Source organism: Crocodylus siamensis, chromosome 1 (assembly GCF_052110815.1).
Source record: "Crocodylus siamensis isolate JL-2025a chromosome 1, ASM5211081v1, whole genome shotgun sequence".
Classification (NCBI taxonomy): domain Eukaryota; kingdom Metazoa; phylum Chordata; order Crocodylia; family Crocodylidae; genus Crocodylus; species Crocodylus siamensis.
In genome coordinates, this window is record NC_143395.1 from 128,619,073 (window position 1) to 128,643,356 (window position 24,284).

At 41.7% G+C, this 24,284-nt stretch overlaps 1 protein-coding gene across 3 annotated transcripts in view; it reads left to right on the plus strand.

Moving 5' to 3' along the window:
• Positions 1-24,284, plus strand: part of PACRG (parkin coregulated) — a 501,797-nt gene that overhangs the window by 117,304 nt on the left and 360,209 nt on the right. For all 3 annotated transcript variants that reach the window (XM_090042624.1, XM_090042613.1, XM_090042604.1), the window contains exon 3: positions 14,818-14,952. In XM_090042624.1, the coding sequence (XP_089898750.1) occupies positions 14,818-14,952 (135 nt within the window). The remainder of the gene's footprint in view (positions 1-14,817; positions 14,953-24,284) is intronic.

A 24,284-nucleotide genomic window follows, 5' to 3' on the forward strand; every position in this document is an offset into this window, starting at 1 on the left:
GGAGCAGCAGCCAGTACTGCAAGAGTGGCTGTGCCCCTGCTCCCGGAGTCCCCTGCCTCCTAGTGAGGCAGGCAGATCACACTGTAGGAGCAGCAGCCAAGGTCTTTTTTGAAGTCCCCAAATCAGGTAAGAAACTCCCCACTACCCTGCTTTCAGGAACCCCGTCCCATGCTCAGTGGCACCTCCACTCCCCTCTCTTCTCCTCCCGTCCTGTCCCATTCCATTCCCCCTCTCCCTCCCACTGCTGCTGCTGTCCCTGGCTGCCCCAGGCTTGGGGGAAACTCCAAAACTGCTCCTGCTCTGCTCTACCTGGTCTGCATAAGGAGTGGGGTTCACCTGGGAATAGTGGCAGTGGGCAAGTACCTCCATCCCTCAGCCTGCTCCAGGGCTGGCAGAAAATATTCAGGAAGATGAGGCATGAATAAGGAAACTGTCTGCTGCTGCTGTCACTACTGCTGGCCCCAGTTGAGCCCTGCTTTGCAATCAGCCCAGCTGGAACAGAGCAGGAACAGCTCTGGAGCATCTTGCACTCCCAGGACAGCTGCAGACCATGGCAGCAGCAGGTAGAGGAGGGGGAAGCAAGATATCACTGAGCACAGAGGGTAGCGAGGTGGGGGAATTCTTGATTCCAGGACTTAAAAAAAAAGCCTCCAGCTGCAGCTCCTACTGCTATGGTCTGAGAGAGAGTGTGGCCACACCTTCTTACCCACTCTAGATCTGTCTCTGTACAACTTCCACTGACTACAGTTGCAGCTCTACATGGCTAGCACAAGATGGAACAGCTGGAAGATCAGGCCGAAGTTAAAATCTAAGATTGTTTACTTTGTGCAGTAAAGCAGCAGTGCATTGAAGTAAAAGACCTTTCAGAAACAGTGTGCTTAAAACAGGAGTCCAAAGCTTTCTCCATTTTTAATCATAGGAAGGCTTACCATCAAATGTTTGCCTGAAAAAGTCATCACCCCACAATTTGAAATATACCCGCTGTCTTCCAGCAATGAATGGAAGAGTGCCTTGCAGATCTTCCATTTATAGATTATGTGTTTATATAAAGCAGCACTTACAAAGAAACGTAGAGACTTTTCTTAAATAGCAAAAGTACTGTAAGTTTTGTTCTATTGAAATAAGATGCACAACACTTTCAAAAGCAGACTTGGAAAGAAAGAAGGCAGCCAATAGGCAAGAAAAACACAGAGCTCTTCAAAAACCCAGCCAACTGGATCGAACAATATCAAAGAATCTTAAAATGGCTGATGGATGGCCATCAACATTTACCTAGCTCAGTTTTGTTTCAGCTTTTATCCTAGCTGCAGGTTTACAATAACATCAGGAAGGGAAGCTAAAACTAACTGCTTATGGGCCAAGCATAGTAACTGTAGATGAGAAGATATATCGCCTTTATTTAAAAAAGCTGGAGTTTCTAGCTTGAAACTAGGTTGTAACTGACACATTTCACAACTACCTCCACTGTACACAATCCTTCACGGCTTACAGAGATCTGTTATTGTCTTCACATCTGCAAGGCTAAATGTCAGAGCACATAAGTGATGTTGCAGAATCAGGTGATTTTAACTTAAAGTTAAATATGATTGTGGAAAATCTACTGTAAAGACTAAAAATAAGTATCCAAAATCCTCCTTGATATGGAAAAAATTTCTGAAACAATACCCAGAAGAGAAAATTTAAATATATTGTTAATGCTGTTGTATAGTCCTTGGATGTACCGAGGGATAGTAGAGTATCTTGATTAGCACCCATTGCTACCATGCCTTTGGCAATAGAGGACTTCTCCATGGGTATTTTCCGTGGGTCAAGCCTATCCCATCAGTAGATACTTTGGACACAAATCCTCTTTCATCTAAAGGATGACCACAAGTGAAGATTAAGCTTAACTCTTAATTATCTGACTAAAATATAGGAGTGATTCTGTTGCCTTTTTTGGGCAGATAAGTCCCCCTCATTAATGTCTGAGTACCTTCTTGCTGATTAGTTTTTTCTTTTACTACCATGTGCCTAGACAATTCTATTGCCCCCAGGGACTTATTCAGTCTGAGTGCAGTTTAAACTGGGTATGTTTATAGTGAAGTGCAGAACAAGCACAAGTATGTGGAATCTGAACGTTGTATAAATACCCAGAGTTGCCATTATGCAGCTTCAAAAGTCCACATAAGCAGGTAAATATAAAACAGGATTTAACCCTTAGTGATCTTGTTTTGAAATTTGTTTTCCCTCAAAGACTTAATCATGATCAAGATGTATAATTTTAATATAATTTATTCGGAAAGTTCCAGCTCTCCTGCAAATTTAAAATATTTCACACAACTCCATATCATTCACTAGAAAATGGGCAAGTGAAAAAAGGAAACTGAATTCAGTATATCAAAACCTTCCATGACCACCAAAAGTCAAACTGGATAGACTTGCTTAATAAAATAATGAATGCTTATGACTGTATACAAAATGAAGCTTATCAAGAAGCTTTCAGAAGGAGGAAGATTAAGCAAATTGAGATTTTTGAAATAGATAAAATGTATGGAGTACCTGAAAAAAAAGTAAAATCAATAAAGAGATGTTAAAGTTCTTCTCTCAATCTTTTACTGTCTGTTACCTGCTAATTTGCAAGTAAGATTGCAAAGAAAGTGCAAAAAAGTATTGCAAGCAAGACAATTTGTTGTGGTAATATGAATTAAGATCCCCAAAACTTTGAAACTACGTTATTTTATAAATGTTCTGAAAGATTTTTGCACAAAAGAGCTACTTAAACCAACCCATATTCCATAACTAGTCGAATAAGAACCAATTAGCCTCTAGAGTGTTTCTTCCAGTGGGCAGCTATAAGAATGAGGTATGTGGGAGACACATGGGGCCAGCAGGGAGGGAGGAAACCACAGTCTGTGTAGCGGTGACTCTGACTTTGACTGCTGCCCCAGAAAGGGAGGGGCCCTTGCTCCCAGTGTGACAGAAGTTTTTCCTGTACTACCCTCTATCTGTTTTTTCTAATGGCTATATTAGTACCTCAGTTTCAAAAGGAACACCAGAGAAAGGGATGAGTAATGGCTGATCTATCATGTGGTGGTTAAAGTACTGTGCCAGGAAATCAAGGGCACCCAAGTTCAAACACCCTCTGGGTGAGAGTGACAGAGAATCTGTCTTGCAGTTTGTCAGGTGAATGCCTAGCTTCTGAGCTCTGGAGAAGAAAGATGCAATTTTTTCTTTTCTTCTGTTTAAGTCCAATATGCATAGGTTTTGCCCAGCTCAATTTTCAGGTACCTAAGGTCACTGCACATCCACAAAGGGTGTGTCTACATGTGCCATAAGTGCACATGAATGCACTCTGGATCTTATTGCTCCAGAGTTTTTGGTCCCAGGCATGCCATTTGAACATTGGTCCAGTAGCAATTAAATCGAGAGCAAGAAGCTTCCTAGTTTATTGATATGCGGCACATGGGGACTGGTCAGAGCAGCCTCAGCTGGCAGGGGGTCAGCCTGCCAGTCCAGGGCTGCTCCAACTGGGTTCAGTGTGCTGTAGAAGGGCTAGCTGGGGCATGAGGGTGCTTCAGTGTAGGGCTAGCCAGCAGGCAGTACCCCAGCCAACTGGAGCAGCGTCTACACATGGACTGCTGTGGAGTGAAAAACTCTGCAGCAGGACAGTATTTGTATTTACAACTGCTACCCTGCTGTGGAGTTTATTTGTTTCCTGTGCCCTAATAGAGGCACATGTGTAGACACTGAGATGTTTACTGTCGAGCTAATTGGTCAGCTGTACAATAAACATCTTGGATAGACACACCCAAGGAGCACACATATGGCCCCTACTGTATGTCCTCAGCCTGTACAACTGTGTAATCACACATAGTTGCCATGCACACATGTCAAGAAATGGAGCACATAATACCAAAAATACAAACAAAAATGGCCACTTAGATGATCAGGAACAAATAGAATGTTATCTTTTATGCCTGATTATGTTGTTCATTTTTTTTCACACATACTTAAATACTTCCTTTGTATGACTGAAAACGTATGTATTTACACATACAGACTGAAAAACTGTGTCCAATTAACTATTCATATATATATATTTACTAAGTCTCTGTGAACACTATAAATTTGCTTCTTAATGTCCAGTAGGTGTATGTGCATTTTGGCACCTTCATTGGAAAACTTGGTTATATACTTCAGTCTTCAAATAATTGATCACTTTTTAAACTTACTCTGAAATAATCGCCTTTCTAATCCAGGTTCCTAATGTGCCATTAATGAAAAGTGCAAGAAAGCAACAGTATGAATCAGTTTTAAATGTGCTTGAGGCAAGAAAAATTGTGAGTCTTTCTCCCTTTTTGGTTAATATCTTATATCTTTTATCTATTTTTAAATATTTTTATATATCTCTCTACGTATCTTTTATCTTGTCACAAAGTAGAAATAACTGTTCAGTGGCATAGAATTACATTAAATGACTTCAACTTCTCTTTGGCGTTTAAGTAACCTGAAAAGCTGTTTATTGCTTTGTATATTTTACTATCATGAATATTAGCCTTTAATTAACTGAAACTCTGATCTTAATCTTTCTAAGGCTATAAAAAGACATTGCATTTGTGATGGGCTTGGTTGTCATGTGACTTATCCCACAATGGAGAAGTCACAGGAATGGGGTGTCCACACTTCACCCTTTACAGCGAGTGTATAAGGGCTTTGTTGCATGTTAATTTTAAGCAGATTCTGAAGCACTTAACCCATGGATTGTCCAAACACTAACCGCACAATGCACACTGTAGGCGACTTAAAGTTACACCATTCCAGGGCAGGTTTATCTCTGATCTGTGCTTCTTAGCTTGTGTTCCATTAATGTGTGGTTAGACGAGCTGCCCCAGTTGCAGTATTCTGGCATCCCAGAACGCAGTATTCCCTCCCTCATCCTGCTGTTCTGTGTGGAAAAGCTTTCCACCCCCTGAACTCTACTGCCTAGGTAGTGGTTCTGGCAATCCCCAGAACTCCTGATCCCACCCCAAGGGCTGTGACCTTCCTACCCCCAGGAGTGCAACTTTGTACAAACAGCCTGCAAAGCACATGCCAGCTAACAAGGTTGCAGGGCATGGACAGGTCCTGGGTTAAGGGGTGTGCTGGGGAAACAAGATAGAGAGCTGGATTGGGTCCCCATGGTCTGAGGCTTCCTTCCCAGGGCAGTAGCATATGGCCTGAGTGAGCTCACATATCAGTGTGCCTCGCATTGGTAAAATGTCCATAGATTCCCCTGACTCAACACTGAATAAAGTGCCCATTTGTTGTTAAAATTATAGGCAAATGGATAAATTTGTGCAGGAGGCAGTTTGGGACTCTCATTGCCTGTCTGAATTTCCATGGTGTTTGTGCTGCCTGCCACCCTTGACTGTTACCCAGAGCTTCCACCACCGTTGGCCTGTATGGATCTATACGTGGTCACCACCTTGCACATCTTGCTGGTACAGCACCAAATAATGGAGATTGAGTGGAAAAATCTGTTGGCTAGCCATGCTTTATGCCATGACTTCTTTTATGGTTGCCAAGAATGATGGAGCAGTACTTGCAAGAGAGAACCTAGGGCATGTGTTCACTGTCAAAGAATGAAGAGTCTGTTGTTATGTCCGCACCCTAGTCCATGGCAGCGGCCATATGCATGAAGATCTTTTGGTTGCAGGTCATCACTTTATGGCTGGGTAAACATGGGAGGGGTTGTAAACCATGGATCGCCATTTCTGGGCTAGAGAGATGAGCAGCAAATGGTGGGAATGAATCATCCTAGCCACCTAGAAGGACAAGCAGTGGAGTGCAAACTTCTGCATGCACAGGGGCACCTTCATGGAAATCTGCACCAAGCTTGCCCTACCCATACAGTGTCAGACAATGGTGACAAGGTGCACTTATTAATGGAGAAGCATGTTGCCATTGCTATGTAGAAGCTTGTGATTGGAGATGGCCTCCAATCTGTGGCAAACCATTTTGGCATGGGCAAGATGAGATAGCTAGAGAGACATTGTGGGACATCCTGGTGATCCAATGGGTGACCCCATGCATCATATGCAAAAAAGAGCACAAAGTCCTTTCCTGTTCATAAGAAAGGTAGCAAAAGGGTTGGGAGACCCCCTTGGCTCAATAGGGAAGTCAAGGACTCCTGAAATTGAAAAGAGAAGCTTATAAGGGATGGAAGTCAGGAATTACCACCAAGGAGGAATACACAGCAATAGCCCACACCTGTAGGGAGCAAATTAGAAAAGCAAAGGCAGAAACTGAATTCAAACTGGCAATAGAAATCAAGAATAATAAAAAGTTCTTTAGCTTATGTAGGAAGTCAAGAAAAAATAAGGGAAATGTAGCCTTTCTGAATTTAATGGGACACCTGATAACTCATACCCTAAATGAATACTTTGCATCAGTATTCCACCTAAGTGTGTTACACTGCATGACAGGATACAAGATGGTCAAGGTGGGGGTGATCACCCACCCATAGTTGGTGAAGATCTCATGACGGAACTTCTGGAGAGGCTGGATATCTACAGGTCAGTAGGACTGGTTGAGATACACTCAAGAGTGCTAAAAGAATTGGCTAACATCATTGCACAGCCAATGGCAAAGCTATTTGAGAACTCATGGCACTCAGGAGAGGATCCAGAAGACTGGAAGAGGGCTAATGTGTTGCCAGTCTTCAAGAAAGGAAGGAAGGAAGACCCAAGGAGTTACAGGCCAATCAGTTTTACCTCAATCCCTGGAAAAATCCTGGAAAAAATTATCAAAGAATCCCTTATTGATAGTTTAACTGAAGACAGCATTCTAAAAGATAGCCAACATGATTTTGTTGCAGGCAGGTCATACCTGATTAACCTTACTTCCTTCTATGATCAGGTAGTACACCACCTGGACAAGGGAGATGAAGTTGATGTCATATACTTGGATTTCAAAAAGGCTTTTGACTTGGTCTCCCATGATGTCCTCATGGAAAAATTGGGGGACTATGGCCTTGACAACTTAATGGTTAGGTGGCTAACAAACTGGCTTTGAGGCAGGACCCAGAGAGTATTAATAAATGGAGCTGAATTGACATGGTGCGTGGTGACCAGTGGCAATCCTCAGGGTTCAGTACTTATACCAGTGCTTTTTAACAGGTTCATTAATGATTTGAGTTGGGTGTTAAATGCGTACTGGCAAAGTTTGCGGACAACACCAAATTATGGAGCAGTGCAGTCATGCTGGATGATAGGCTGGGGATATAGGCTGACCTAGACAGTCTCAGAAGGTGGGCAGATCAAAATTTGATGAAGTGTAATATCGAGAAATGTAAAGTGCTCCACCCGAGGAGAAATAATCTGCAACACATAGGCTCAGTGGTGCTACACTTGCTAGCACCACAACTGAAAAGACTTGGGGGTTGTGATAGACCGTAGAATGAACATGAGCTACCAATGTGATGCTGTAGCCAGCAAAGCAAATAAAACACTGGCATACATCTACCGATGCATCTCAAGCAAGACTAAGGATGTCATCCTCCCACTCTTTTCAACTTGGGTGAGGCTGGAGCTGGAGTACTGCATCCAGTTCTGAGCACTGCACTTCAGGAAGGATGTAGAGAAGCTTGAGAGAGTCCAAAGAAGGGCTACGCATATGATTAGAGATCCGGAGAGCAGGGCATATGAGGAGGGGCTGAGAGACATGGGACTGTTCAGCCTGGAGAAGAGAAGACTTAGAGGGGACTTGGTGGCAGCCTATAAGTATATAAGGGGCACACATCAGGGCCTGGGGGAGCATCTGTTCACCACAGCATCCCAGGGGAAGACAAGGAATAACCTTCACAAATTGCTAGAGGATCACTTCAGATTTGATATAGGGGAAAACTTTATGGTTCGAGTGTCCAAGATCTGGAACAGACCTCCCCCAGAGGTGGTACAAGCACCTAATCTGGAAATCTTCAAAAAATATCTGGATACTCACCTTGCTGAGGTCATTTGACCCCAGCAGTCTTTTGTGCCCAAGTGCAGGGGGGCTGGATCTGATGATCTTGTGAGTTCCCTTCCAGCCCCTATCATCTATGAATCTATGCCTTGCCAACCCACAGGAGGCTGGGGACAGGTTCACCGGCCTGGGCTTCCCCAATTGAGGGAGCTATTGGTGGCATATACCTCACCATCCTTCCTGCTGCGCACCATGGCTGGGAATTCATCAGTTGGAAGAGCTACTTCTCAATTATCCTTCAGGCAGTCGTGGACCACCATGGCTGTTTCATGTATGTAAAATCTGGCTGGTTGGGCAGAGTGTACAACACCAGGATATTTAGGAGCTCCCTCAGTTGATGGAACATATAGAGTTTGCTCCTGGTCTATATGACATCTAGGTTGAGGGGAAAACTGTAGTGCCACTGCTAATTGTGCTACCCACTGCACTCATTACTGATTAATTTGTTCACTGGACCCTGGATATCCAGAAAAAACTATTTAATGACAAACTCAGCAGCTGCACAATGGCTGCGGCATGTACTTTTGCCATTTCAAAACTCACTGGAGGGTGCCTGAGATGCTAGTGTATGCAATGTACTTTGTTTCATGATCTTAGCGTGTGTACTGCATAACAACTGTGAGGCCAAGGGCAGAGCCACTTGCCCAAGCCTCTACCCCTGCCATAGGAGGTGGAGAGGCTACCAGCTCCTGCAGGAGCCATGCTTGCAAATTCACAAAGGAAGATCGGGGACTTGGCAGACCACTTTTGCAGACTCCTGGCTGGGGGGTGGTGAATCATAGGATGATGCATTGTAGCCAATTAAACACTATCAACCAAACTCATGCCTTTGTGTGGTTGTCTCCAGTGTAAACAGGAAGCACCAGCAGGGGAGAGGATGCAAGGTGGGCATTTTAGTGGCAGGTGGTAAATGTTCATCCACATGTCAATCCCTGTCTACAGGGCTGTGGTTTGAGGGAGCTGATGAGATGGTTTATTTCAAGCTCTGGGCATGGGACCAGATATGCTGGTCCCTATCACTTTTTAGTGCCACTATTGTGGTTTTGGCTAGAAAGATGGCTGAGGCAGTAAGTGAGCAATTAACTTAAATGACATCAATCATTGCCTAACTGAAGTAGGAAACACAACAGAATGACAGATATAGAAGGCATAGTGACTGGTCAAGATGCCCTTGCCAAAAGCCAGTGTTGGTTCCCTGTGAGAGGGAGGAGGGAGAGAGATATGCAGGAAAGAAGGAATACCATCTGTGAACAGCTCCTCCTTATCCAGGTTTTTTCCTGCCCAGTTTTTTAAAATAGTACAGCCATAATTCTGACAAAATGCAGAATTTTTATTAAACAAAACAACAGAAATGTGGAAAAGGGCCAACAAGGCAACAGATGTAACACGGTAAACTGATGCAATTAAAAAAAAAAGAAGCAGTAAAAAAAAATTTATGTTTTCATGAAACCCATTACTACCCTATGAATGTGAGCATGCCACAGGCACTTTGTGGCCACACCATATGCACACAGCATGTCCCCTAGCAGCTATCCCCCGGAGGATATTTCAGGCTTCAGGGTCTTGCTTTCTGATGGCTGCGGTGTGCTTACCCCAGTTCCTGCTGCAGGGGGGATCCCTGTAGGACACTATAGCCCACTGATACTGTGTACCCCCAAGAGCCAGTAGATGGTTCCACTTGTGGTTGAATTGCTGGGTTATATAGAGGGCACCAAAGATACTCTCTGTCTGCAGGTTCAAGGCAGACACAAAGTGATTCATAAACTCCTACTTGGCCCTTGGCAAGCCAAGTAGTGGTGCACCGCAACTCCTTCATCCTGTGCCTGACCCTGGCCAATATTAGTGTCAGTACACTACACTCTCTGTTCTTCCTTTCACTGCCTGGCTCTGCAACCCAAGAGTGTCTGCATACTTCCATGGAAGCCAACATGTTAATCTTTGTGTGACCACAAGTCTTCCTTTGTCTGGGCATGGAAACCAGTCTCTGACTGCATCCTTGCTTTGTTATCTGGTACAGAGGTGCTGTCACAGGTGACTGGTAGGGAAGCATGGGTAGGGCACATGCTCCCCCTGAGATTGGCCCCCCAACTTGGCATCACTCAGGACAGGGCAGTTTTTTTTGCTGCATGGGCCAGTGGCATGTTGGAACGGGTACTAAGCCGCAGCACCGAAATATAGGAGTGGATATGGGGCTTTTGGCCCTCCCCCAGACCCATCCCTGGGCCCACCCATAAATTGTACCCCCCCCCAGACTCAGGAGGCAACAGTAACCCTTGGGTGCCATTGCCACCTTTTGGATGTGTCTGGCCCGAAAGTAGAAGAAAATGAACAAGAGTTCTTTGTTTTCCTTGCTGTTGCTCTGACAGTTTGAAGAACTCCCCAACAAAGTTTGAACTTGCAAGACTATCAAGCAAGCAGGCAGGCTCATTTGCCCTGCAGACTCACAACATGTTCAGTCTCCCCTGTGCTCCCTAGGGACCCAGGGAACTGAGGGCATGCTTGAGTAGTGATGGGACAATCATACGTGGAGCAGAGCCATGGGGTACAGCCAATGGCTCTGAGGGCTGTGACCCATAGCGGTCTAGTTGAGGGTAGCAAGGGTGGGCTGCAGAGTGTGGTCTGTTGTGTTGGGACCCCCTAATGCCCCTTGTCTATCACGGCAAGACACCAGGATCCCTGGCCTATGTCACCCTAATCCACCTGGACAGGCATGCTATGATAGGTCATTGGTGCAGCTGGCTCATCCCTGGAACATCAGGGAATACTTTGACCACCTTGCATATTGAGAGTGGGATAGAGGAGGCCATCAATCTGTCCCTTTCATAACTGCCACCCAATAAATCACTAAAGCTACGAACAAATGGCTGCTGAACATGTCTTGAAAATGCAACGGGAGTAAGCATTGTCCTCCCCTACCCACTCCTGCCTTGAGCAGATCAGCAGACCACTGCTGTTAACAGAGATTGACCTGTCACCAGCCATCTTTTATGTTCTACAGTATTCTTTCATGGATGTGGACTGCAGCCACCTGCACCCCTCTCACCTCACATGGACTTAGAACCCCAGTCCATCCTGTGACCTGTCCTTTCTCCACTCTCAAACAACCCTGGGCTGCACAAAAATGTAGGAGGCAAGAGGGTGCACGGCTTGACTTTTGGGGCTGGTATCAGCATTTAGCGGAGTCTGGAACTGTACATCCAATGCTGTAGCTGCTTCTAGGAGAAATTAAACAGTCCCAGTGGTCTGCTCTGATTATCCAAGCAGTCTGCACCCAGTGATTTAAAAGCTGCCTTATTTCTCATTCCTTTGCTCATGCGCTTACTCAGTCACTACACCAAATGTTTTTATCCTTATTGTGTTGCTTACCAGGGGAAAGCATCAATCACTGTCTAACTGAAGTGGGACCACAACGTAATGATGGTTAAAAACTGCACAGAGACTGGTAAAGATGTTCCACTCCAAAATATTATCAATTCCACCAATCACCTCTGCCTACAGTAGGGCTTTTTAATACCTCAAATTCATATGTGGGATTGGGGGAGTGGGCAAGTCATTTCCCCAAATGGTTCTAGCGCAGGCCCAAATTGTAATTCTTAAAATTGAACACCTCCAAACCCATCTGCAATTCTGGCATGGCACTTACCATCCACAGAATCTATCTTGCTGTGTGGGCTGGGTCTTCTGGATCACCAGGTCCATGTTGGGAGATGGCTGGGGATATGGGGCAGAGGTGTGAGAGAAAGTTCTAGGCCTTCATCTGAGCCTGGACCCACTTTATAGTCCACACAGCTCAGGCAACTAGCTAGCCATGACAGGATGGGCTTTGCTTGCCTCTCACTATAAGAGATGATCACAGTTGCATTGGAATTCTCGTCACACTCCTGGATGGCTACCTGAGCTGGCCACATCAAATATATTTTCAGACTTGACCATGTCAGTGACCACAAAGATGTGGAAGAGTGCTTTGTAGTGGGTGCACATGACCCAGCATGCATCTGCTATGTAGTTGCTGTCCCAAGTTTTGGTGAACTGTCTCTGTACCTTACACTATGAACAGTACTAGAGTCATTTGTGGTCATGACCCCAGGCTGCCATTTCCTTGGTTATCCTCTGATACGCTGTCTTGTTCTAATGGCATGACTGGAGTGCCCCCGATTCTCAATCTTATTCCAGATGGGGATGAGATCATCTACCTCCTCTTTGGTCCAGTTGGTACCACGGTTGTTCAAGGGGCTGGACTTAGACTTAGAAACCATAGTTCAGGAAGGGTAGATGGGTGAGTAAAGCTACAGAGGTCCTAGTTAAGTTGTAAGTGTTCTGGAAATTCCCGCATGGGTGTATGGGAGAATGCAGCTCCTGGACAGGTCTGATGGGTTCTGGCATTTCCCAGTACAGTAGTTAATGTTGTTCAGAGAATGTAGGCTCGAATACAAATTTGGATATGTGACCAGTACAGAATGGTTGGCAAGTTAGCATATGGGGCAATAAGTAGGTAGGGGTGGCCACCTGGAGCCTGTAGATTTCTGCAGTAGATTTCTGCAGTTAGGAATGGAACAGCCAGAGTTCAAAAGGGTCCAGGGCTAGGGCTGAAATGGTGCCTTGTGGGAATATGTGGATGACTGACTGCTCTACCAGCCCTATGAGAGTATTATGAGGACAACCATTTAGACATCCATCTTGATAACATGGGCCAAACTATAAGTAAATCTTGTTGTAACATCTTTTGTTAAGGTGAAAAAGGAGTTTTTGTTTTTTAAGTTAATAGGAAACTTTTAGAACAACTTTGTTAACCAAAAAGGCCCATGGCACAAGTTCATTTAAAGGCACTATGGTATCTAATCCCCAGACCCAACAGTCATGACTCCTATCATGCTACACATGCATGGCAGGAAGTGTAATTTTTGGATCAGAGATCAGATCATAATAGCACCCTTTCTACTTATCAGTGCAGGGAGAACCCAAAGTCACAACCCTGGGCTGTCCCTGCATGTGCAGTTTGAAAGCTGGGTGCCTGCAGGTCCAGTCCTGGGGCCAAGAATCATCTGATTGTCAGCTCTGATTAGGGACCACACTGAGGTCTTGAACCTGCCCCAGTCTGGTCAGGGGCTAGGGCTAGGGCAAGAGCCAACAAGCAGGTGCTTGTTGCCTCCCTGGGACTTACTATGTGTTCAGTTTGAGGTACCATACAAACCAGCCATAAAAAATATATGGCATTATACCTTATTTAATCATATAAGATGATTTTTTCCCTCAGTCAGCATGGGAAGAAAAGCACCTCATCTTATATTTGCATACAAAGCAGAAGTGGGAGCAGGCAGCTGCTGCAGCTCTGACTCTGGCCCTGAGTCTGGGTCAGGGCCAGAGTCAGTCAGGTTGACAGCAGTCTCCTGCCCACCCCTGCCATTTTCCCTCTGCAGCTTCTGCACCTCCCCACACCCAGCCCCTTCCCTCTCCCTCACTGTCAGGCACAAGTCAGCTCCACCTCAGGCCAGGGTCCGAGCACATGGAAACTCCTTCCTGTCCCAACCAGTCAGCAGTGCCAATACTGCTGCATTGTCTCTCCAGCTAATCAGCAGCTCCAGCACTGCTGCATGGCCAGGCAAAGGCTGAGTTTCCACATGTTGTGCTGTGAAGTGGAGTAGCCTGAGCAGCATCTGACAGTAAGGGGGGAGGTTGGGGAGAGGAAGGAAACAGGCAGAAACTGGGGGGAGTTTGGAGGAAAGAGGCAGAGACGGATGCGGGACAGAGGCTGTGGGGAGCTGGTGGGGTGCCAGTGGAAGGAGGGTGCAGGAAAGCTGCAAAGGTGGGACAGAAGGCAAGGGGCCACCTAACTCCTGACCTCCAGCCACTGCTTTCCCTGCTGTAGCAGTGGGCAGGGGGAGGGGTTCAAGACAATCCTCTAATACTTAGATTCTATACCTGGAAAATTACAACAAATCAATGTTTTCCATGTACAGATTCTAATAATTTTGGGGTTACCTTATTCAGGGTCATCTTATATTCAAGTAAATATGGTATGTAGAATATTTTAATGTCTGGTTTGACATTTTGTGGCATCTTAAATTGGATGCATGTGTAGCACCCTTACCATTTATGCTGCAATTAACACAATTGTGTTGTAAATATAATGTGTAGATGGGACCTAAGTGTAACAATGAAATGTTTAATATATAAGGAAAACAAATGTAAAGGGCATTCCAATGTATATTTTCAAAGGCTAGATGTTGCTTAGTACTGTATATTTAACTTCAGGTTCCCAAGCACAACATGAAAACCTCATACTTCTATAAACTACTAAAAGCATAATTTAAGTATTTGTATTTTAATTAATTAATTCATTTTAATTAATACATTTATGATACTGTATATTAGGATTATACCAAGTGTTTTAAACATATTGTATCAAAACTATTTATGTAAGACAGTGTCTTATATCTTATTTGATGTACATACCATAAGAAATTAGTTCTCAAAAAGACTTGTAAGGTAGTATGACACTTGTAAGTATGCAATACTAATTTTATTTGAAAAATCTTGAGGTAATTAAGGCAGACAGTTTAACAAGAAAATAATTTTGTTAAATCTAAAGAATAAGTAGGCAAAATCAGTATCCTTGTTTTCTTTTAAAAGTAATATTGCTTTCCTAAAATGTCAATTCAAAATTCTACTGGGAAACTTAAAAGAAGTTAAGTTTAACGTGTAAAGGGTGCGAGCAGTGCCAATGTGTAAGATCAATGCCATTCTACTCTCCTATCTGCCTCTTTTATGTCACAGATGTTTTTACATGATTATAACTTTGTATTTTAAAACAAAATGTTACACTGTGGGTTTTTTTAGGTGAGAGGTCCCCCAGTTGCTGGAGCATTTAAAGAAAGAACTACAAAGCCCACAGCATTTCGTAAGTTTTATGAGCGAGGAGACTTCCCAATCGCCCTTGAGCATGATACGAGAGGAAACAAAATCGCCTGGAAGGTAAGTCAGGGCACAGCTGTGACAGCCAGCTGCAGTTATTGAAGTGACATCTCTCATTGCCAAACGAAGTTGGCTTATAAGTAAATAAACTGGAGTAATTTCTTAGCAAATGGAAGTTGGTGGGGTTGCTGTTAGAGAAAGGCCCCCTGAGTCAGCCATCTACCTTGACTAACAATTAAATTATATGCTGCAAAAAAGAAGATGACAGAGTTGCTTTGCCTTAGAGAATTGTCTCCTGCCCAATTCATCTCTATTTTTATGAGGACCTGGCAACCCAGCCTATTTCAGGCAGTCCATCAAATGATGGAAGTGGCTGGATACAGTGAGCAGCAGCCATTTATCTCCCCCAGATTTCACCTTCCTGCAGGACACTTCCAAATAGAAGCTTTAATTACCTAAATGGATAGGTCAAGATTGCCTGCTCCCTGGAAATGCAGAGCAGAATACAAACGAAGGCAGATTCTCATTCCACGGCTGTACTCTCAGTCTGCAGCATATGTCAGGCAGCGTAATCGCTGTCATACGTGCCCCTGTTAGAGGCTGACCTCCACTGCTGAAACCATTACGGCTCCGACATTTCTCTGACAAAAGGTTAATTGGCTTCAAAATAAATGTATTGCCTAATGACTCCATTCTAATGCAGCTGTGTTTCTCTCTAAAAGGCTCAGTGATGTTATTTGTAAAACTTGCCAATCTTTTAAGTAACTAGAGCAGGCTTTTAAATTTAATTTGAAAAATGAATGCTGATCTTTAACCTTCTCCTACTATTTAATTATTTTGGTTATCAAGAATTATTTTACTTTTTGTATTACGTATAGAGTTAGAAGATGATTTTTTAGAAAGGAAGGAATAGTTGCATAAAAATGAACATAATATTCATGAAGAATATAATTCAGATCTGTAGAATGATTTGATTCGTTCATCTCAAGCATGTTCCTAATATAAAAATTACAGCTCTGTTAATTTAGCTGATGGAAGAGGGATTTCACAATGTGAAGCCAGATTCTGCTATCAGTAAAACCATTGAGAGCAGGATTAAGTCTATAGGTTGGTAAATAAATCTATGCAATTAATTCATGACTGGTTCAGATATAGGGTTTGTTTGTTTATTATATTATAAAAAGAATACTTGCAGTCTGGGAAACACAGCAAATAGGCTGCAATGTTATTGCACATAACAAATACCTGAACCTAGGGAAACAACTAGGTCTTGCAACAAGGAGAAGCTATAGCCATTCTCTCTGCTGGAGCTGTCCTATGTTCAGATGAAAAACAGAAAAATCTGATGTTACTTCTCACAGGTCCACAAACTGACTTGGCCCTACCATATACTAGGCCTCAGCTTCTTGGTTCATTCCAAAAACCATCACTCTAACCTCCTAAAGAGAGTGAAAGAGCTCTAGGTTGATCTGCACCATTTCTGCCTGTGTGGTTTACTGTCCTAAAACATGACAATCTCTAATCTCACATTTCCAGATTGAGACGGACAACACTTTGCCCCCATTTTAATTGTTATTTGGTATACACATTTCTATTTCAATGCCATGTTGATAGTGACAGCTCATCTGCCATCCTGCTAATCTGTTCACTTACAACAAACCCACTAGCCAAATATGACTATTTAGAATAAATGGGTTGTTCCCAATGTTTGTAATATGTGCTGTGTTGGAATGAAATGGCCTTGGATATTGATTTTGCTAGGGTATCCCAACCAAAATCCAAGATAAATTTTCTCATTGCCTAGGTCAGCCAACCTGTGGCATCCATTGCCTAGATCAGCCAACCTGTGGCATCCATTCTACAAGTGACATGAACAGCCTCTTAGTGTGGCTTGCAGCAGATTGGGAAGGGGCAGGCAGCACTGTGGTACATAAGGCAGGGAGTAAAAAGCCTCAAAGCAGCAGATCAGTCAGGGAGCACAGGGCAGACAGCAAAAACTAGAACAGATCAGGCAGGAAAAGAGGATTAGAGTGGAACCCACAGTGAGTGTGGAGGCTAATTTGTGATGCGCCTGCCAAAACCTTTGCCCCCCCCCCCCCCCCACACACACACTGTCTTAAGTCATATTTATTATGCTAGACCTTTTGGCTCACTGTATTTGTACCAGCTGGGATAAAATGGTGGCCATTCTAATATGGCAAGCAGGAAGTAGGAATGACTACATCCATGCATATTTGCCTCTCCTAGTTTGAATAATCTCATTTGCTGCACAAAATATTTCCATCTAAGTATATATTACTTAAGGCAGCACAAAAAGATTATTCCATTCCTACATTACCAGCAGCATGAACCAACATCTTTGTCAGATGTTAAAACATTGGAAATAAGCAGGTTTTGACTTTTCATTCATCTCTCTATAGCTGAGCTAAATGGTGGTCTTCTATTAGGGAACGAGTGTGATATTTTTGTGAAATCTATGGTCACGGGTAAAACAATTTGTATACAGAGAAGTTTGTTTTAGCTAATATGCACACTAATCTTCATCCGGCATAGCACTTATGGTTATGGTTATGTAGCCTGGGTAAACCCAGGGGTGTGTCCTGTCCACCAGTGGAAGGGATGGTGGTCAGGCAAGAGTGCTAAGAGAGGGGCCTACCACCTGGAAGCAGTTTCCTCTCCTCTCTACAGAGCCAGGCTGAGACAAAGTGCTCAACTATATGCAAATGTATTGCTACAATAAGTAAATATGAATAAGAAACATTAAATATTTACAGTAAAATTAGTATGTGACACCTTATACAATAACCTGCAATCAACATATTGCACAACTTCGAGGGAGTGCAAAAACATGAACCAGGTGATTCACAGCACATGCAGTAATTAACCCCCTTGCACAGAATAAGAATTAACACTTTCAAACAGGTAAGTCAAGGCATCAACACAATAAACACATATGAACATCAACTTAGATAAACCCAGGTAGGTTGAGGCAGCAATACTATAGACATACACAGGCAGCAATACATGTAAATTCCAAGAATAGACAATAAACACATATAAGAAGTGAAGACAGATAAACCCATATAAACTCCCTTAAGGAGTACCCATAACTATTTTAACCTCTACAGTACAAAACAACAACAATCACAAAATATGGGGATGCACTCAGCATCCCACAGGGTGTTCCCTGGAGCCCCTCCCCTTTAGGGCACCAGGATGTGGACACGCCCCCTCCCACAATGGAGAAGGGTGGAGGCTGCAGACTCTCTTCTCCCAAGCCCACCTCCCCTGTGGGACCTGCTTCCCCAGCAATTCCTGTTCCTACTCTGAAGCAGCCAAGGCTCATCACTTGGTGGCCAGTCTCTCTGGCAGCACCTCTCTCTGGCAGCACTCCAGCCTTTCTCTGGCAGGGCAGCACCTTTGGTTCCTATCAATGGCCTGGTGCCCCTCATTGGGTACCTAGGGCACTCCCATGGGAGCCAAGCCCTTACTGGCTCCAGTTCCTCGGCCTCACACTGCGGGTTCTTTCCTTTCCTGGGCTCTGCTCTGTTTAATGCGGAGCCGCACTAAAGCCGAGGCTAACTTGAGCAGCCTTAAGCTGCTCCCAGGGCCAACTCTCTGTGCGCTGACCTGCGCATCATGTGGGGCCCGAGCAGCCTTGAGCTGCTCCCAGGGCTGGCTCTCCATGTACCAATCCACGCACTGCCTACCCAGCCATTAGCCAGGTTCACAGGCTTAAGCCACCTTGAGCAGCTCCTAGAGCCCGAGCACCATGCACCAATCTGCGCACCATCGAGGCTCAGGTGGGGTCACGCTGAGGACAGTTGTCTCCAGAGCTCCTCTCTCCTCACTGTCCCTCACTCTCCCAGTGTGCTGAGCATGCTCTCCTTTTATACGCTTCAGGGGCTCCACCCCCAATGTTCTCCAGACCTGGCAGGGTGTAGTCTTGAACCAGGTACAGATTGCTCCTTGCCCCCTTCCTTTGGGGAAAGGGCATGGCCTTGCTTACCCTGGCTTGCTGCTAATTGGTGGACAGGCTCCACCAATCAGAACTGCAGAATCTCAAGCCCAGGACGCATCCAGAGCTCAAAAGGTAAGTCTGCTACACTTGCTTTTAAGCATGTGACTAGTCCCACATGAAAACTAGCCTGTGTGTGAAAGATCTTCCAAAATAAAGTAAGGTATGAATTTAAAATTAATTAATTATTACTGAAATAGAGTAACTAAATCCAAAATATATTAAACTAGTTAAAAAAAAAAAGTATTCATATTTGAGAAACCATGTGTCCGCATATTAAGTAACTCACAAATAGTTATTCTTCCTGAAAAGCTCTTGTAGAGTAACTCCATTTGTAGACAAGCCGTTAATGTGCAGGTTGAGGCAGCATAGTATCTGATTTTTGTATAGTGTATGCTGATGGGGTTGTGCCTATTTGAGAAAAGTAGTCCATAATGGTCATATCTAGCAAACCTTAAAAATGTGAAATCCTGTTTATGCAAAATAAGTAACGTTTGAAAATGTGTTCATTAAAACAGTTTAGCTAACATGTTTTTAAAGCGTTATTCATTTTCCTAGTCTAGATGGGATGTAAAGTCACCTTTTGCTATGTAAAGTTTAGATAAATGGACTTGAGCAGGGAAAAGAATGGAAAAGTTCAGAGGGGATAAAGCCCAGGTATAAGTATGACACATTGTCTCCCCGATGCCATCTGATGTTAGTTTGCTTGTTGTCTTAGCTTTTCTTCTCTTTGTAATTTTGATTTTCAAAATAGAATTTTTTTTTAAATGTTCTCCATATGAATTTTATGACAGATTGCAAACTCTGGCTGTGAAGACTGATCGGTCTCTAATCAGCTGGCCACACAATGCTATTTTCTGGCTTTTTCATAAAAAGCAAAGAAAATTAGAACTTTGCTAAAATAATATTAACTCTTACTTTATGCTTTTGAGTTCAGTAGGAGAAAGAACATCTTCTTGGGCATTTAACTTGAAAAAGTCTGTATTTCCACACTACTTTATTTTTTGCATTACTGTTGTGAGTTCAGATAATATTCTTTCCATCAAATAGAGAAAACTTAGATCAAAATATATTTATAATTAATACCAATAAACTGCTGTGTGCAAAAGTAAGAAAGAAAATTGAACCTGACTTGAAAAAAATAACAAAAAGAGAAAATATTAAACAAGAAAACATACTTAAGCATTGACAATAAGTATTAATAAGTCACCAATCTAAAAATATTGTTGAATAATGAATGATAAGTCCCTCTTTAAAATAAGCAGACAGTAATCTCTTACTCCTAACTTTTGCCTTAAATATTGGAGAATGCTATATATCTATATATCTATCTATATCTATATCTATATCTGATTTAGGTAGTCTATAAGGTGCACACCTACCTTAAATTCAAGTAGAAGATATCCCTTTGCCATTCTCAGCAGTCAAACCCAGAACCTATTTGTTAATTATCCCCATGGAGGAAAATTGAGTTCTTATACTTAGATTGCTAAAAGATTCATCCATTTAGCCCACTCTACAGACAAGTCTGAGATTTTGATCCCAATCCAAGCAACTGATCTACTTAATGTGGTCCAAGAACTTCTTAAACCCCTTCAGGAAAATCTGTAGGATTTGCTTGTGAACTTCTTTGGCAAATGTCACATGATCAATATAATATTTAGAAATCTAAATTATGTCCTCAGTTTATACCCATTTTTTCACCTTAATTTTGAGTGAAGTTATACAAATATTAATGTTAAATAAAATGGATACAAAGTATAAACATTTGCATTCCAGGATAGAAAACATTCAATAAATGTGAGAAAAAAACTTTCCCTATAGGTATTCCATAATTGTCCATAGTTTTTCAAAAAAATTTCTTAAGCTAGTTCTGGCACTGACAAACATATTAATGATGCACAGAAAACTGGATAGTTTAGTGCTTAACAGCAGTATGTCTGTTAATTTTGGAATTCACAAATAGTAAAAAAATGCAATAATTATAGAAAAGCAATAAAAATATAGGTACTGTGTGTAATTGTTTAGGAAGCCAGCAAGTCTCTTTTAGCCTATATGTTTCATAAGTTTTTTAGAACTTGGTAAATATTCTTGTGCACAATTTCATATGGAGTTATGAATTATAAAGCCTCAGGTCTAAAAAGGACTTTCACTTTTAAATATACATTACTGAATTAAAAAAGGTCAGAATCCAATTAAACCTTTGACTAAAAAGTTGATAAAACCAAAGAACTGTCTCTGAATTATTAAGAATATATTTAAAATACAGTCTCTGCATATCCCAGCAAAAGTCACCAGAATACTTGAAAAATTAGAGTTATTTAGGGGGCAGGATTAATTATAAAAGTCATTATGTTCTGCAAAAAAAAAATCTGCCTTCAAAGGAATTTTAGTATTTTGAAGTGAATGAGGCAAACTTTTCTGTGAAGTAAGTGTATGAGTTGAGTATGATCTCCGCTTAAAAGTTTTACCAACATAGCTTTGTTGGTGGTAGGTATGAGTTTATACCAACATAGTTCTGCCAGCAAAAAGTTTGGTGCAGACACACATACAGTATCAAAAATGCTTTTGCAAATTTAACTTTGGGAGGAAGAGTTGCTGGATATATACATCAAAAAGGTTTTTAAAGGTAGTCAAATCTGTACTGGTGTTCCCATTACATTCTAGTGCACAGGAGTAGTCCTTTTTCTTAGGTTTGTGTTGCTCGTGAGATGCGATCATTGCCTTCAGTAGAAAAATCTTGTAAAGTCATGAATATAGATTGTAACTATAATCCGTGCTCATAAGGTTAGTTGGGATACAGAATTTTTTTCTCTGAAGAGATGATTTAAAGTGATTGCATGACAAGGTGCACCCACTCTCAACTGATTTTCTCTCTACATTGTTTCAGTGAGCCTTGTATAGAGACACAAAACAGATCTTGATGTGACTACTGCAGATCTCTTATCATTATGCGGGTGCCTTTTCCCAAATGCCAAACAGAAAAAAAAGCCTCGCTGAATATAGCACTTGTTTTTCTGCCAGAATGTGTCTTCTTCCATTCAGTAGAGAATAATGTATCTTTAATATTTTTAATTTTTGTAAGTATTTTGGTTGGTATTGATCAACATGAACTAATACTTACTGACTTTATCCCCAACTGTTTTTTTAAATTAATTTATTAAGTGCTTTTCAAAGGTCTAATTACTTAAAAGCTAGTAAAAATGAATAGTAATAAGCTAATTTCCCTAGTAACAGTCTCAGCACTACACTCATTTCCTGTAATTTGTGAAGTCAGATTTCTGGCAGCAAGTAGGGCATAATGTCTGCAAGAAATAACTTCTTTTTCTAAAATGAAAAATTCTTCTCCTTCCATTTTTTGTTAAGCATCCATTAGCATATTTTTTAGCAAAATAAGTTTAAGGGATATTCTCTAGTTAAAAAGTAGGTTAAAAACATTAAAAAGTAGGTTAAAAACAGCAAGGATATATGGATTCAAAGCTTTGAGAGATCATATACACCGGGTAGAGTGACAAATGACTGTTTATCAGGTTTGGACAATGTTAGTAATGGATACTGCTGAGATTGATGTTATTTCCTATTTAGGTTACCATCTTCATTTTAGAAAGGAAGTAAACAATAAATTAGAGAAATTTTAGTATGATACTAAATTGAGCAGTGTTGCAAACAACAGTAAGTGCAGTAATAACAGTAACCCAGAGCAATGGAGAACATGAGCATAAGATATGAAAAAGAGTTCTCTTTGGAAGAACAAATATTAAACAACATACCCCAGTAAAAATATTCAGTTTAAAACAGAAATGTGGACAGCAGTTATGTTAAAAAAAACGAAAGAAAACAAACAAAAAAACCCAAACAAACCAAACAATTACCTGTACTACAGTGGTAATAATGCACAAAATAATGGATATTTGCAATAAGATATGGCAGGAAAAAACGTTTAGTGGGGGGGAGGTATAAACACAGCAATAACATCTTCTGGCAGACAAACTATTAAAAACTAACAAATCTATTACACTAACTTGCTGAAGTCAATGCCTAAACTAATACCAGTTGTTAATGCTGCAGTGCTAGTTTGATATTTCTTAGCCAATTATCCTCAAAATGTATTCTCTCTAATGTGCATGAGAGATTTTTTTAGAGATTTCCAAAAATGTAAATGGCATTTCTAATCTTCTAGCTCCAAGGTAGACAACCTTTTCTGGCTGCAGTGGAAAATGACCCACCTCAGATAGTAGGTAGATGGGTGTTGGGACCCTATCACTGGCATTGCTTGCTTGTCTCTGCAGCAGCACAGGGAAAGTGCCTGCAGAGAAGCCGCATATCTGCGGGCTAGACCCACAGGTTTCTCAGATGGTAGATTGCTGACCCATGCGCTAGCCCTGTTTATCTTCAGATTTCTGATTTTATAAAATTGATTGACCTCTTATCTTTGGCCCAATTCTTATTTAAATAAAAGACTCTTTAAAACACTTCAGTAGTAAAATGAGTGGCTGTAAATTATACTTATACCCACTTTAAGACCATTTTTCATCACCAGAATTGTTAAAAGGGGCTTATAGACATTAAAAAGGGCAAAATACAATTGCATTGAAAATAATGATGAAACTTCCTTTGACCTCGGTAGCTCCAGATTTCCTCATTCAGAAGGCAGAGTTTGCATTTCCCCCCCAAATCTTGAGCTGTATATAAGAAAAATCTTTTTTCTGCTGATAGATTAGTCTTTGAAGTCTCTGATGATATTCAAGGAGTCCAATTGTGGTCAGCTGCAAGCCTTAAGATTTTCAGTCATGCAAGTCAAAATTAAATGATCAGTACTGTGCTGATGATTTGCTGAGTAACATACCTCATTCAAGCTAGTATATTACTAATAATTACATTTAGTATTTGTATAGTTGCTTCTTTATATTCAGAGCACCTTGTACACATACATTTTTACAACACTTAGAGGACATTTTTAGAAAATGTTGTTGTAAGTGACTTGTACAATGCACATGGGAGTGGCTGAAAGAACTTAGAACTATCAGTTCCTAGAGTTAGAGATGTCTTGGTTTTGGTGAAATTATCAAACAACAGTTTTTTATAAAAGTGGTCTTTTCAAACCTCATTTTAATGATATCCTATGATCACTAAACACACTTAGATTTTTCAACAAAAAGAAAATCTTCATAATGTGCATAAATTAATTGCATGCTTAAAGGACTCATTAAAACTATTGACAGGCAGTGACTGTATAAACACCTGCAATTTTGTGTTGATTCACTGCTTGCTAATACTGATGTACATGCTTTCATGTTTTTACCTTTTTTTTGTTCAATTCTCTTTACTTCTGGAAGGATGCTTCTTTCCATCTCTTGGCAGAATTGCTATTCAT